The sequence below is a fragment of the Pleurodeles waltl genome, chromosome 7, assembly GCF_031143425.1.
Source record: "Pleurodeles waltl isolate 20211129_DDA chromosome 7, aPleWal1.hap1.20221129, whole genome shotgun sequence".
Classification (NCBI taxonomy): Eukaryota; Metazoa; Chordata; class Amphibia; order Caudata; family Salamandridae; genus Pleurodeles; species Pleurodeles waltl.
Window position 1 is genome coordinate 931670118 of NC_090446.1, and position 16787 is coordinate 931686904.

Below are 16787 nucleotides of genomic sequence, written 5' to 3' on the forward strand. Positions count from 1 at the left end.
AGTGAATTTCTATGTTTAAAAAAAATTCTATTTCCTAACTATGACATCCATGTAACCTTTGTTTTTTTTTTTCAGTGAATTTCTTTGTTTTTTTGAACATATAGTAATTTCCAATACTATACGTAAATCCAAACAGGCACTGAGGCCATACCCCTATAAGCACCAAACCTTGCTCTGTGCATGGCCTTCCCCAGTGCGTAGCGGAGGTTGCCCACAAGACTTGGCCTACAGCCACACCCTGCGACCAACCCCCCTTACCACCCAACCCCAGACTGTGCACGGCCCTTTGGCTGTGTGCGGCGGGAGTTGGCCACGGCCTCTCTGGGTGTGAGAATTAGTGTGATAGGGTGAATCTGGGGGTGAGAATGTCTGTGTGGGTGTGGGAGTGCGTACATCAGTGTTTTAATGGGTGCGTCAATGTGTGCGGGGGTCTGTGAGAGGGTGCATGACGGTGTCAGTGGGTCTGTGAGTGGGTGTGTGAGAGTCTGCGTGGGTCTGTAAGTGGGTACGTAACTAGGTCTGTCATTGGGTGCGTGAGGGTCTGACTGGGGCTGTGAGTGGGTGCATAAGGGTCTGAGTGGATCTGTGAGTGAGTGCATAAGTGTCTGAGTGAGAGAAAGAGTGTGAGAAAGAGAGAGAGCTTTTTTAGGCTTTGTATGATATAGAAAATAAAAATATATTAGTCATTTGAAAAGAGTAGGATCACCTTTCAGTATGAGCCTTAAACATTTGCATTAAAAAAATTATAATAATAATAAAGGAGGCAAATGACCAGGGATACGCCTGGACTCGAACCCTCAATGCTCTGTGACCTTCACACTTGAGCTATTGAACTTTTTTATTTGTACTTTTATTTTTTTAACCCTTTATGGTCTATCTGGGACCACAGGGGGAGCCTCAAGGCCTCCCCTGCGGTCCCTGATGATTATTTAAATGTATTTTATTAAATGCCTATTAGGGGCTATCTGGGACAACGGGGAAGCCTCAAGGCCTCTCCCTCGATCCCATTGCTCCAGCAACCAAGGAGGTGCTTCAAGTAGCAGCTCCGTGGTTGCTGGAGCAAAACTTTCATCTCTGTTCCATGCATGAATATCTGCGTGCAAGGAACAGAGATAAAAACTCTGCTTTTTAACAGCGGGACCTGTGTGACAGGTCCGGCTGTCAGAAAGCAGTGTGTTTGTTGTGACTTGGCTGCAGCTGTCAACCCTGCAGCCAAGCCACAGCAAACAGCTATGTCCTGGGGGTGAGCACCCCAGAACATAGCAGGAGCCGACCCTGGAGGGTGGTGGTCCCCAGGGCCATCTGTGGCTCCTAGAGAACAAGAATAGCCCTGGGGAGGTTGAGCTCCCTGGGGCTGCACGGGGTCCGAAATTGACCCTCTTTCTATTTTTTTTTTTTTTTACATATGCCCTGGGGAGGTGGTGGTCCTCTGGGCTGCTAGGGGGGGGCCGCCCGGCTCCCTGCACATAATGAGATCAATGCCCAGGGCAGGTTGTCGTCCCTCGGGCTGCGGGGGTTAGGAATGTGGCCCCGCATTATCTTTGATTATTGCCCTGGGGAGGTGGCAGTCCCTAGGTCAGTACGAGGGGGCCGGATGTCGCCCCTTACTTAAATAATGCCTCTGGGACTTGGCCCACCCAGGGGCTCCAAAATGACAAAGCGCTGGAGCCCACTGATTCCTGACCCTGTCGTGATTCTGTGGCAACATTTAAAAAAAAAATGCTTTTTTGGTCTTTGGTGGGTCCCTATGGGACCCCACCACCAGAGTTAAGGGGTAAGGGTGACTCTACCTTGGCCCCTTTTCATTATTTTTTTAACCTTTTTTTGTGGGACTCAGCTGAAGAAGAGTCCCAACATGGCAGTTCCTTTTTAAAGTGTTGTCAGCCAATCCGATCTCAGCACGAGATAAGGAGGTGTCGCAAATCCTTCACATCCCTATATACAAATTTAAATTTCCTTTAATTTCTCTATATCTACTGAATGGATTTACACCCAATAACAAAAATGGACCAAGAGCTACCTTTCTGCCAAATTTGGTGTAATTCCATCCAGTGGTTTCAGTGCCATTGCTGTTCAAAATCCTTATGGAAAAATGAATGGGGAAAACATGTTTTGTGACACCCCCATTTTTCTCAGCCTGATCCTGATGGATCACCCCGAAACAAAAAGTATGGTCTCCTGTGCTTGTCGTTAGTTTAACCGCCGGGTGGGCCAGGTCCCCAGGGCAATAGTTATTTGTACAAAAAAGGAGGGGGCGCAAGGGGCCCCTTTCACATGGCTCTGTTGAGCCCCAGGGCCCGACTCCTGCCTAGGGCTTCGTTAAAAAATGGTGGTGGGGGGGCAGTGCTGACCCCCCTCCATGGGGCTCTTCTGAGCCCCAGGTACCACCACCTCCCGAGGCTTTAGTTATAAAAAAGGAGGGGAATTGTGCGGACCCCCTTCATGGAGCTTTAATATGCCCCGGGAGCGACCACTTCCCCGGGGCTAAATAAACAATAATGTAGGGGGTCGGTGTGGAACTGCCTGGGCCCTGGAAACCCCCGACTCCCCTGGGGCCAAATAAATAATTAAAACTGGGAGCCCTCCCCCTCCCCCCTGGGCTGATATATGCTCTGGTGACCCCATCTCCTGGGGCCTGGCCATGTCTTCCTGGGTGCCCTGGCCCCACCCATGGCCCTCAGTTTGTAATGATAAGGACTGCAGGGGAGCCTGAGGCCCCTGTGGTCCCAGCCGGTTTCCCACCTCCTGCGGGAGTCGGTATCGCTCCTGCATGCAGGGAGCTACTAAACATGCAGCTCCCCATGTGCAGGAGTAATCTTTAATCTTTTTCCCTGTCCGCATAACAGCAGGCAGGGAAACAGATGAAAACTCTGTTTTCAGTGAGCGACAGCAGTTTAACAGCTCGAGTTTGTGGTAGCATAGTTAGTATTTGCTCTTGCTTGGCGGGAGCTCTCACAGCAAAAGCAAACAGCTATGGTCCCGACGGTTGGCACCTCGGGAAATAGCAGGAGTTGACCCTGGGTCTGGCAGTCCCCAGAGCTATTTTTGGCTCGAGGAGGGGGCCTGAAAGGTGAAAGAAAGAGCACAAGTAGAGGTGAGGAAGCACAAATAGTAGGACTAAGAGGAGTTGGGAGCACAAAAACGATGGCAGAGACCTAAAGAGGGACTAAGAAAGCTTGAAAGTGGCTAGAGAGCGTAAAGGAAGAGTAAGAGAGTAAATAAGAGTAAGAGAGTATAAAAAGGAGACAAATGAAAAGAGTACTGCAATGAGAACAAGAACAGAAGACAAGAGGAGCTTGACAGAAGAAATGAAATGGGAGCAGGGTGAGCGAGGCAGGAGTGTCAAGGCGAGTGAGCCAGGTCTGAAATGGCCTAGACTACTTGGAGGACCAATCGTGGGTAAGTGGGGGCCTGGGCCTAGGCACCTGCTCAATGGGGTCATGCAGCTGCTGCCATTAAGTAGGTCCGGGGAGGGAGCAATACTGGTGGGTGGGGCAACAGAGCCGCGGGAAAAGAGAGGCAGGAGACACAGGGCAAGGGGCACCCACAAACTGATAAATGGTTGGAGGCCACGAGAGGAGTCCCAAGGCATCTGTGACCGCAGCCACCACCCACTTTGGGGCTGACCGAAGGCAGCTCCATTTCTAAGCTCCAGGGTGGGACCAAAGTTGTGTTTCCTGCCTTGGAAAGTGTGGCAGGAATCAGTAGTATCACAGGGGATGGAGTCCCTCGGAAATTGCTCTCATCAAGCCCCTTGGGATGGGGGTACCCATGGCCAGAGGCTGGCTTGGGAAGGCGGACCTGATGCACCCTCCCCTATGTTTAAGCTTTGGCCCCAGAGCTTAGGGTCCCCAAGCCTCAGTGAGGCACAGGAAGGGGCCTGCATGCCCCCTCCCCTATTTAATACAGCAAAAAATGACTTCCCCAGGCCCTGGCACAAATCAGAGGGCTCATATGAAAAAAAACATGAGAAGCTGTCGTTTTTTTTTTCCTCAGCTGTGCAGATCTACCGTGGATCTGTGATACTGAGGGGAAAAAACAAGTATTTGCCCCCACAGGGTTTCCCCTTTGGGACTTCCACCCACCTGGCCTGAGTGGGCAGGGTAACCCTACCCTGCTCTCTATGTTTTTAAACATTTTTTATTCAAGGCAGGGAATTGAGTCCTCAAGTTCTAACATGGCTGTCAGCATATCTATGTTGATGTGCTGGCAGCCAATTTGCTGCACAATTTAAAAAATGTTTTTGGCCTCAGGCAGGGTGCCAGGCCTAGGGTATCCCTCCCTGGCCGCCTTATGTCTCTTTTTTAACCCTTTTCCTCATACTCGGGACCATGTCCTGAGTCCTAAAATGGCTTCCCTCACTTCCTTCTTGATGGATGTCAGCCACTCAGATCTCACCATGAGATCTGTTGGCCAGCCGTGTGAAATATACTGTTTTTTAGCCTTATTTCCTCAGTAACTCCTGAACAAATTTACACTGTCACAAAAAGCACTCTTTGGGAAAACATTTTTCTCAGCTTCTGCTTGATGGATCACCCCAAAACTTTCCAGGAAGGAACTGTGGTAGAAGCATTTGTTTTTGGAATGTTTTGTGAAGATTCATCCTATGGCTTAAAGATATAAGCTAACCAAAAATCTGAGTAGTATATATACATACACACATAGATCAAGGTTTTGCACAAACAGCTACTTCCACCACCAGTGCCACTGCACATGCCATGGGTGCAGGTTCCGTCATTGCAATCCAAACTACCAGCATCCGAGAAAGAATGCTGTAACTCCAAGATCCGTTTGGCTGTATTTTATCAAACTGCATCAGGGGACGTTTCTTCTGCGCCTTTGTCAGCAACTGTAGCAAGTGAAGTCTCCCTTCAAAATATGGCTAACAGTGCTTAGATGTGCATGAAAATACAGCCTAGTGTTTTTGGATTGATGTTGATACATTGCAAGTTGTCAGAGTGTTGTGAGTCCATTTTAATTTGCCTCGGTATAGGAGTTTAGCTTAGCTTCGGCTTGCAGACCTGTGCCCTTTTACCTAGATAACATGCTTTGTTTTATTATTCCTCATTATTCATGTTAGATTTGCTGTCATTTTAGAAGAAATGTTTTTATTTCATAATCAGTTGCCATTGTGTGAAAGTGTCATTATCTGTAATGTACATATTGGATTTTCATCATGTCCTTTGCTTTATGTTGGACAAGAACATAATGTGAACATGTCAAGCATTTGTTATGATATTGCCGATACAGGTTTGCGCACACAATTTAATGTTTAGGTACATACCCACGTCAGGATGCCTGCACGAACAATAACATGTGCCTTATAATAAACATATTGTGAAACCAAGGCCATTAGAGGGGGTTCCACCCAGGACATTCCATCTATACTGCACGTCACTTTGCAGCAGACCTCAGCCTTTGTGTCTGTACGAAGCCTGACTTGGAGACTGGAGGCCGACCTTGTTCTAAGGTAACAGGGGTTGGAGCACTTCTCATGGGCATGGCATAGGCAGTTTAGGTTTATCACGACTTGCTCTCTTTATGGTAGAAAATACACTTTCAGGAGGAATTTGCTTATTCATGTTTATTGCAATATGTTGGGATTGTTCATATTTACAACGCTTATTTTCACAATCCTGATTTTGTTACTTGTCATTATCCTAATCATTGCAGCTCATGCATTTTATCACACATTGCAGTCTTTTTAATAAATGTATTGCAAACTATCCTGCATCTTTTTTGTTGTGTGCGTGTGAGAGACTCCTTTCTAATGAGAGAAAAGGGTGAGACTTGTTCCACTGTGATTTCCCTGAGAGATTTTCGTATTCCATGTGCTAGACTGCCAGAAATCACCTTTACTATTTGGGTTTGGTGAGGTGCTGCTAGAGATCTGGAAGGATTGGACAGACAGCTGCCAACTGGTGTAGGAGTGACTCAGTCACCTACAAGCAGAGGTCTTGCCGCCCCTAATCCAGCAGTCTCATAGAGATAAGAGAGTCCTTACGACAGAGAATTATACATAACATAATATTATCAACTTTCAAAATGTTTTGAACATTAGGAACTGTATCATAAGTTAACATTTATAATCAAAATTCATATTTAGATACACATACATTTTGGAAATCAGGAAATGAGTAATGATGAATCATTCAGTACCATTCGATTCATCACTCCTCTTTTTTGGGAATCTGATAGTATCAGAAATATATATTTCCAACACAAGATTTTGTGGGCAGACAATATCTGAAGAAAAGGATCACATCACATCCTTCCATGACATTTTGTTTCTCTCAAACCTTTAAGGACGTATTGGTGCTCATTTACTCCTCAGGAAGAAATCAGTAATTAGCTACAACTGATAACAACAAATAGAGAGTGCCAAAGCTTGCTAAATCAGTTATAATTGCAACAAATACTTCTTACACACAGGGGCAGGGCTTAATGCAAACACATCAGTTGCACTTTTGATCATTGGTTGTATGTGATACAGTGCCCTTGCAATCTAGTATATTCTGGACCATATTCCCAATATGTAAGCACATTTTGGAGCATATCAGGGCTATGAAAAATGGTGGTCTCTCATGCCCTGTGGTGGACCATTAAAAAAGAATACCACTGTAGGAACTCTAAACGTATCAGTTGTTTTGGCATTGGCAGGATCATGCTCAACCAGAAGAGTAGTGATTGAGAAAAAGATCCTGAGAAGGCTTGAATCGAAATACATTATTGAGCTCAACACAAAACATGGGTGAAGAATTATCTAGCACATTGGTTAAAATTAAATTATGTGATGAATGGATCCTTCATGTGCACCTGCTATTTCTCCACACCCTCATTTTTATCTTCCCCCCCATTTACCTTTCTACTACTCCCTCTTTTCTGTTTGTCTTTTTATTGTCAACTTATTTTTCCGTCAAGGACATAGTTTTGATCTGCATATCTATTATCTGACAGTTGGTGCTATAACATAGCCTCCACCTATTTTTGTATTATACGGATCTCTATTCACCTGACTGGGGTAAACAGTGTAAAATGAATTAGGGTTAGGATGAAGGAGGAGTGCAAGATACCTTGAATGGATGATATTCATAAGACATCCTTTGAGATGGGCTCGTATAGTATCTGAGCTAGGCTTTCACAGCAGGCCCACACGGGCATTAGCAGCGCTATATTCCTACCTTTACATCCCCACCCCCTGTTTTTTTCTCCACTTTCCCCCTTTGTCCATATTGACTATGAGTATGCTTCTTTGTGTCTTATATATATCCACATGTTTTATTTCTCAAGCAGACATTTATTATATCATCACAGATCAGACATGTGAACGTTTATTAGTACAATCTGAGGAGCCCTACATCATTACATATTTTTTCAAATCAATACAGTTAGATATATTCAGAACCCTCATCAACTTTTCTGCTGCTTAACAGAGTGTTTCTGTGAACACTCATAGCAGTCTGTTTACTTTTTCCATGCTATATGTGACATTCATTTTCATTAACATTGTTCCTGGCTCTAAACCTCGGAAACATCATGGCCTTCTCCTGTGCATAGAGGAATGATGTACTACAATTTTGTTTAGACCTAAAGAGTTCCCCAGAGGAATGCTTCATTTGAATTTCGATGGATAATGGTTCTTAGCACATAATATGACAAAGCAGACCAGTGACAAGTTTATTATCTCAAACATTTATGCTTACATCTAGGACAGCTATTGTTTTGTTCACTGATTTCATAAGTGAAGAACAAGTTCGGGTCATTTTGCTGTAGAGAATAATTACATATCTGTGCCTTTTCTTTTTTACCATCACAGATGACAAAAAATTCATAGATATACCGTGCCCACAGCATAATGTGGTTGGTGATGTCTTCTTATTCCATGGTCCAAACTACCTACTTTTCTTGACAGCCCATGGGAATGTTGCCATTGCTCAGGGTGAAGCAAGTACCCATAGCAGTGCTTGATATTTGCTTTAACAACTCATCTTAATATTGTATTACTCAAATAGAATTTTGCCACTTATAATGCCATTTCTGTGTTTTCAAATTGATTTATAAACTTACCTCTAAGAAAATGCCTGCACTCTTTCAAGCCTGCTTCATGGTGTATACTGTACATGTATATATTGAGGTATCTTCTATTGTGATATTCCCTACTTACTTATCACTATTGGTGTTACCTTATTGTATATGTGGATATAATGAATTAGTTTTTGACACATTGAACCCTCTTAGCTGTCGGTTTACAGTTTCTATGCATATTTGAATATGACACCACGATAGAAATAGGTCTCTTTCACATACAATTATGAACTTTTGATGAAGTTCTTAATGTTAAAAACATCATGAAATGTAATATTGTGTATCGTTAACTAACAACTAGCAGTGTGTCTACAGCTATCCGAAAACAGTGTAGCCTTTCACCCATGTCTATGCACAGTTCTTTTTTTTTTTTAGAGGGGTGATTGCACATGTTACTGTTATTTACAAAGGGGCTGAGCCGAAACACTTCCAGACTCAGTTTAATAAAATAGAGCTGAATGGATTTTGGAGTGCTGGCATTACTTCTTGAATGAAAGAAGTATGTATATTTTCTGTGAAAATACATATATATAATAATATATATTTAAAAATATGTGTATTATAAAAATATATTTTCACTGAAAAAACTACAAGTTAAAATCTTATAGTGCTATTGATAAGTGTTGAACTAAGGTAAACATCTAACCTTTAAAAACAAAAGTATGAAATACACCTGTTAAAGTTCAGTTAGTTAACTATAACATGTGCCCCTGCCATATACTGCTTCTTAACTCACATATAACATCACTAATGTGATGTTAAATGATATTTGATAACATCACTAATGACATCATATACTTACTCTGACACTGACCTAAGGTTGTAACATTCTTGAGTACAATTTCCCACCAGAATCACTACAGGCAATTTTGTTTGTTTTTTGTGTTCCAGGATACCCTGCCAAGGAAATGGAATTACACCAATCAAGTACCACCTTCCTTAACTCCGGCGTAGGAATATATAGTAAGTTGTCATTGTAGAAACAGCCCACCTTTGTTCTATGGTTGGGATTTTCTAACTATCCTCGTTGGTCCAGAGTTTCTGTGGTGATAGTGTGTTGTGCAGCAGAAGGTAGTGCCTCCACTCCTGAAAAGCCATTTCATTGGCAACAGTTCTCTTTCTGCAATGGTATGATTCTACTCTGCGGGGAGTAGCTTTTTTTTTAGAAGATTGCTACAGGGAGAATATGCCCTCACTCTGGGTCTCATTGTGATAACACAACAGCATATTGAGAAGCATCTGCCTCTTTAAAGTATGGCAAACTGGGATCAGGATTTTGAAGCACAGGAGCAGACATGAATTTTTCCTTATGCACAGGAAAGGCATGGCTGTCTTCTTCTGTCTTGCGGAAGGGAAAGCCTTCCCTTAAAGATTTTGTGATAGGGGTCAATACCTCAGACAAATGTGTTATGAAACACTAGTAAACGTTTGCAAATCCCAAAAGACTCTGAACTTTTTTCACGCTGCTCAGTCTTGGTCTTTTAAGGATTATTTCTACCTTTTTTTCAATTTATTTGAATTCCTGTCTGGAAATTCACAAACCCTAAAAGATCTACACCGGTGACATGGAATGAATGTTTGTCTAATTTAGTGAAAGGTTTTAACTATAGAACAGAGCATTGTCCATAGGTCTGTCTGAAGTTGTCTTTACCGTGGCAAATGTATGCCTGTTGTCATACCCCAGTCTTCCTGTGCTCTTTGTTCTTCTTTATTATCACCTTTTTTCAATTAGGCAGGTGCCATTTACTCTGATATGCACCGTTAAAATATCTGATCACCTAAGTTCAAATGCTTGGAATTTTTGTTAACAAGTATGTGGTGTTCATTAGTAAAAAAACCTCTGTTTCCTGCTAACCTCAAGGTTGTCTCATATGCTTGCTTGTTGTTTATTTGTTCAACTGCTCTGCCAGTGCCTAATGTGTTTGTTTACTCAACCTCGTATTTCATGCCTTAGCTTCCTACCAGAGACAGCCTTTTATTTGACAGGAACTACACAGTAATCTTCTTGCAGCCTCCAGATTAACATTTGCTTGGCTGTCGACTCAAACTGTCACTGCTGATGTCAACTTTTGTGGCAGGCATTTCTGGAGATTTAAACCGGCAGACGTTGTGGCCTGTCATTGTTAACTATGAGAAGTCTGTCAGTGGTTGCATAGAGCCCAAAATGTGTGGATTTTCTCCTGGAGTTCAGTGGGAGTATACTCTGATACCAGCCAAGGGTCCAGGACCTGGGGGGCACCTCTTGGGGATGAGAGACTCACTCGAGTAGAGGCCAGCAACAGGGCTCAGGCAGGTCCAGGTGGTGCTGGTCAGCTAGGCAGGAACCTTGTGTTCCTGTAACTCAAACAGGAGGTCAGCCAACTGGCCCATGGAGTCACTTCTGGGAAGCCTGGGTTCAATGCAAGCAGGTCCAATGTTCCTTTTTAAGACAGCACAGAAGTTCTTCTGAATCTTTCTGCAGGTCCAGGAGTGTTCTGATAACAGGTTCTGAAGATACTATTCTTAAACCCTTTGACAGCCTGCGGGTGGGGAGGCCTCTTGTCTAACCTTCCACCTTTTCTAGGTTAGGTTCCATGCTGTCTAGGTTAACAAAGAACAGGTTGTCCTACATGTGAGCTGCATTTATTAGTGGCAGGAAAGTCAGCCCTTAGAAGTCAAGTAGGGGATGGGTATAGCCTTCAGGATACCCTTTGAAGTTCAGCACGTCAAGTAGGGAATGGGTATAGCCTTCAGGCTACCCTTTGAAGCCCAAGAAGGGCTGAGCACAATCACCCAGGACATCCTGCTCAGGAGAGTAACACCCTGCCACACACACATACACTGCCATTTTGTGCCCATGTCGGGAAGGAATACAAAACACCCCATTGGAGAGCCATTTACAGTCATCTGACCTAGACACTGCCAGAAGGGCATATGCTAACTTTCGAAAAGTGGTACTTTCATAAAGGTAACTTAAAGTCTGCCTTTACCAATAAAGAGAATTTTAAACTACAATTCAAATGAATGGAAGAAGTTCTGCTCTATCTGTTCCCAAACTGAAGTTATCACTTATTAAGTGTAATAAAACACTCAGTTTTAGTCTGTGGGAGAGATAACCTTTCTACTGTGAAAATCACATTTAGGAGTTTTTACCTGTCAGGACTTAAACGCAAACACAAATGTCCTACTTTAAAATACTATGCACCCTGCCCAGTGAGTGGTTATGGGCTAACTTAGGGATGTCTTAAAAGCATTAAAAGGGAAGAGTTAGGATTGGCAAAAGTTTTATTTGCCAGACCAAAATGGCAGTTTAAAACTGTACTGCAGGTTGCATTGGCAGGCCAAAGACATGTTTTACATTTCTACTTTAGTGGGTGTCACAATGGGTGCTGCTACCCGCTAGTAGCATTTAATTTACACCCCCTGGGTACATGTACTACCATTTACTAGGGACTTATAAGTAAATTAAGTGTGCCAATTAAGTGTGTGCCAATTTTACCATGTTTAGGGAAGAGAGCCCAAGCAGTTTACTACTGGTTAGCAGGGCTAAAGTTAACAGTCATAATGCCAACAAAAACAAGTTCAGGCAAAAACAGGGGAGTGAAGACATAAAGGAGTAATACCACACCAAGGATGTCAGAGCTAACATGTTTCCTCCCCCAAAAAATGGCGGGAAGACTACCTGCCCTCATGGGAGTTCTCATCACTAAGGCGGAAAAACCTGGAAGGACCATCGGCATTGTCGTGGTCAGTACCAGGGTGATGTTCCACCTTAAAGTCCATTCACTATAGGGAGATGGTCTACCTCACCTCAGCACTTTGGGATTCTCACCACTCTTCTGCATCTGCCACCTGAGGGCTTGCGGTATGTCTGAATCCAGAAATGAGTCCCAAACAAGCATGGTCTCAGCTTCTTCAGTGCCCAGACAATTGCAAAGGCTTTCTGTTCTATTGCATTCCACCTCTGGTCCCCGAGAAGTAGACTTCTGCTTATGAGGGCTGCAGCTTGGTCCTGGCCCTCATCATTCAGCTGTGAGAGAATAGCCTCAATGCTATGTTGTGCTGTATCTGTCTGCACTATGAATTATTTGGAGAAGTCAGGTGCCTAAACCACTGGTGCTGTGGACATGGCCTCCTTCAAGCTGTCAAATGCTTTCTGGAACACCTGGCACACCTCTGTCCAGATCACCTTGTTGGGCTGCTTCTAAGAAGTTAGCTCTGTCAAGGAGGCAACAATGGTGCCTTATCCCTTGACAAATCTCTTGTAGTATTGGTGAGCCCTAAGAAAACTCTCACCTAAGTCTGGGTCTTGTGGGGCTCTCAAACCAGGATGGTTTGTATTTTGGGTTAGATGGGCTGCACTATGTTTCCCCCCGAATTGGTGGCCCAGGTACACAACTAATCCCTGCCTTATCTGGCACTTACTGACCTTGATAGTCAGGCTTGCACCACTTCAGGGCCTACAATATGTACAGAGGTGTTGCAGTTAGTCATCCCATCTAGAGGTGAAGACAGCAATGTTATCTAGATAGGTGGCACTGAAGTCCTCCAACCCAGCCAGTACTCAGTTGACCAACCTCTGAAAGGTGCCAGGTGCATTCCTTAACCCGAAGGACACCAACCCCGAATTGTAAGTGTACCTCTGTGAAACCCATCTGGGATGGAGCATGGAGACCTCTCTTTGGCCTCCTTGGTTGAGGCAATCTGCTAGTAGCCTTAATTCAAATCGAATATACTCAGGAACTTGTCAGTTCCCAACTGGTAAATGAGCTGATCAGCTTGGGGGTATGGGGTGTGCATCAGTCTTGATGACTGAGTTGAGCCCTCTTTAATCCACACAGAACTGGAGCTTTGGGGTGACACCGGGAGGGGCCACCTTGGGTACCAGAACCACTGGACCATGGGCTACTGGAGTGCTCAATCACCTACACTTTCTGACAAGTTTGAGACTCTACCAGAGTGGCCTAATGGTCATGCCAGAAAATCATGACTTTTTGGTGTCCTCTGGGTTCTCAGTGGCCTTTTTCCAAAAGCATTTCATCTGAATCCGAAGAGGCAACATTAGCTTACTATATCTTGTGGGTATTTTTTGTGAACTAGCTCTGACCCCTCCTTCACAATGCTGAGAGGCCCTCTAATAGAGTGACCATATAGAAGTTTGAAGGGACTGAACCATACCCTCTTCTGAGGCACTTTCCTGTAAACAAACAACAGGCAGTCGTAGAGGACTTCTTACTTACACCTCAAGAGCTCCGATTGGCCCATGATCATGCCTTTTAGGGTCTTGTTGAATCTCTCAACAAGACTATTGGTGTGGGGATGGTATGATGTGAAGTATATATAGGTTTTCTAACTTAATATATGCTGACATGAAGTTGGTGCACCGGTCAGACACAACCTCTTTGTAGAAACCCACGTAGGGTGTATCAGTGCACTGGCTACTGGGGTGCAGTAACTCTCATCAGAGGTATGGCCTCCGGGTACTAGGTGACATGGTCCACCGTGACCAAGATAAACTTGTTGCCTAGGGCTGTCCTTGGATCCGGAGGCCCTACAATATCGACGCCCACCCTCTCTAAGAGGGTGCTCACAACAGAAAGAGAAAGCAGGGAAGCCTTCAGCTTTACACCTGACTTCCCATTTGCCTGGCAGGTGGTACAGCACTAATAGAATGCATATTAGGTCACTCATCTAGGGCCAGTAAAAGTGGGTAACCAACCTTGCAAATGTTTTGGCCTGCCCCAGATGTACTGCCAGAGGTACATCATGGACCAGGTCCTGTAAGAAGGCCTGGTAGCATAGAGGTGCTACCAAAATACGGGTTGCCTGAGGCTTGCAATACGTGAGACCACTATTCCAATAAATTAGTTGATCATCTGAGGTGTATTCATTTGCCTGGACCTCTGCCTGCTGCCGTAGGCCCTCATGAGTTGGGCACTCTTTATGAACCTGGCAGAACTCTGCCCAGAGCTCTGTCATCTGGCTAGTTATGACAGGTCTCCCAAGGCAGCAATATACTCTACTGTAGGTTCCGGGCCATCACCCTCAGGTTATGCCTCATCCTGGACTGTGGGAACATCTTGGGGAGGTTTTCAATGGCCCTGCCCCTCCTCTTCTTGGTGCTGCTTGGGTGAATGGTCCAGGATCTATGTCCTTAGGACTCTCCTCTCAGTCTGGCATGGACTGTGTGGTCAGGCACAACCACTCAGGCAATCCTACCATCTCCAAGTGGAACCGGAGCTGCACCTCATTCCAGATAGTGTGCTCCAGGTCTATTTGTAGCAGAAAGTGCACATGCATGGCCGGACTCACAGCTACTTTTAAGGAAGCTGTGACCACCCCATTCATTCAGACCTAGAGCCACAGGATTGTGTCTCACCTCATCTGCAGTCTCATCCTGGTGGACTACATTAGGGACTACCTGTTCTGAGGGCACCAGTAATCCTACCAGCTCCTGGGTCTCTCAGAGCCTCCACCTTGTGCCAATTTATGGTGAGCCACTGCCCATACACCCTGTCACCCAAGGACTCTGGGGTAACCGCTGCACTCCCTGCAACTTTAACTGGAGCACCCTCCTTCCTGAGCACTAACTAGCCATCCCGAGGGTATGCCAACCAGAAGGGGGTGTAGGGTAGCTCCTGATTACATGAAATTGTAGCAGAAAAGCCTTGGACTGGAAAGCATTGTGTGCTGTCAAGATGGAGACCCTAAACACCCAGCTGTCTCTGCATACATCTTCTCATTGTACACTCATTTAACTTTTTTGCATTGGGAGGATTTGAGATCCTAGGCAAGACTATAAAGGAACATGCAGAAAGGCTGCTTGCGCCTTCTACTATCAGAGCTGGTAATTAGACGTGGGCATAATTTAAATTATAGCCAACACACCAAGAGCAAGTATGTCGCCACCTCCAAATTCTCTTTATGACCTGTCCCGTGTATCTCAGACCTCTTTTTTGGTTCTTGAAAAGACCCCTCACCTAGCTGGTGGCATGCTTTAGCATGAGGGTCCCCCCCTTGGTGTCTAGTGCCTCCGGGGTGTGCTATGATGCCTGATTATAGCAGAGCAGGTTGTTCACAGTGGTCTTTCCTGGCACCTCCTGCTTGAAACCCCAAAATGCAAAAGGATCGTTAAGCCCGCTTTCATGTCTGTATTCATACTAAAAACCAAGATCAAGTGAGATTTTGCCCTTCTGCTTTGAGGGAAGTTTTTGTCCACCTTAAACTCTCCTTAGGACACCTGTGTTACTGTACTACCCTGGTCAAACTGCCCCCGGAAAAGGTTGCACCCAGTGAGCGCTGAAGCCTTGGAGCCACCTGCAAGAGACCCATGTGACTTGCCCCACCGCCTTACCTGGTAAGTGAAAAAACAATGAGAATAATACTTTTACACTAGAGGCTGAGGGCCTACCACATACCCTACATCTCCCATGTCTCCTCAGAATACCAGACTAGAGTTGAGCTCAGCTGGGTGTTCTTTCCCCACTGATTCTGCTAAGCCCAGTCCCTTAGATGTGTTTTCACTAAATAGTGGCTTGGGACAGTAGGAATCGCGTTCATTGATTCATGTGCTACTAATTAGATGATGAGGCATTTGGCTATACTTGTACCACTGCAGGTCATTCTGTCTCTCCCAAAACATTTTTTTTGCTTGAGAGGATGTGGTCCTTCAACATGGATGGCTCTGCACCCTCGATTCCCCCCTGCTATGTGAGTCGACATAGCATGGCATATCTGGAGGTAGAAAAAGACCTCAGTCTCAGCCATCTGATATTCCTAAAAAGGCCACCCCATGGGATCAGCCTCTCACCTTGCCATACACCTCCCCGTTTGCCGATTCCTATCCTGGCCCATCTCTTTGATGTCTTCATTTTCCCTACCTAGGCCAGTGCCATGCTGTCCCATAGAGGGGTTTGTTTTGTTAATTTCTCTCATTCCATTTAGCTGGTGACCTTTCAGGCTCTAATCACTGACTCATTATGTGCAGGCAGGTCTGTCCATCACAGCCTCTACCTCAATAGAGGCTGTATAAGATTGCTCCTCACAAAACAAGCCCACACTTTGGTAAGATACTAGGAGATGCTTTTTGACGAGGACTTTAATCACTTTTTCTCTGTTTTCAGTAACGTTTTTTATAACATAGGTGAACCCCACCACTAGGGTGACTCAGGGTTAGCACACCTGTTATGTGGAAATCCCTCACTCCCCGACAAACCCCACATGCGGCATAAGGTGCTTAAATGCGCATTTCTTTATTTCTCCTCTGTTTCCATTACGCCCATGTTTAATCTACCGCCCTGGGATCGGATATCGTGCACTACTACCTGTGCATTGTCAGCTACCTATGGAACTGTAAGTATGATTGGTTTTCTATTGTATATTCATAATTATGTATTACTATAATCTTTCTTGATACTATCTATAACTGGAGACGCTTACCTCATGTGACCCTATCATGATTGTTGAATATGAAACTGTGCTACTTGATGTTTTCAAACAATTTTTGTTTATGGAATATAACCTGATGTGAAAACACTGGTTGGACTTGATTGCTGCCTTCTGTTTACAAAATGTTTTTGAACCCTATGATGCATTATTTGTGCTGTTGGGACTTTTGCAAAATTTGACCTGTTTTGAATCTGAACACTCTGTAATACTTCTATATCTACATGTCTCTGATATCTGATTATATTATTCCTGGATTGGATTTTTAATGGCCTTAT

The 16787-nt window shown here is 44.5% G+C and overlaps 1 protein-coding gene across 2 annotated transcripts in view; it reads left to right on the plus strand.

Moving 5' to 3' along the window:
• Nucleotides 1–16787, plus strand: part of SAP30L (SAP30 like) — a 387822-nt gene that overhangs the window by 100653 nt on the left and 270382 nt on the right. For both annotated transcript variants that reach the window (XM_069199614.1, XM_069199615.1), the window contains exon 4: nt 8977–9048. In XM_069199614.1, the coding sequence (XP_069055715.1) occupies nt 8977–9039 (63 nt within the window). In that variant the 3' untranslated portion in view covers nt 9040–9048. The remainder of the gene's footprint in view (nt 1–8976; nt 9049–16787) is intronic.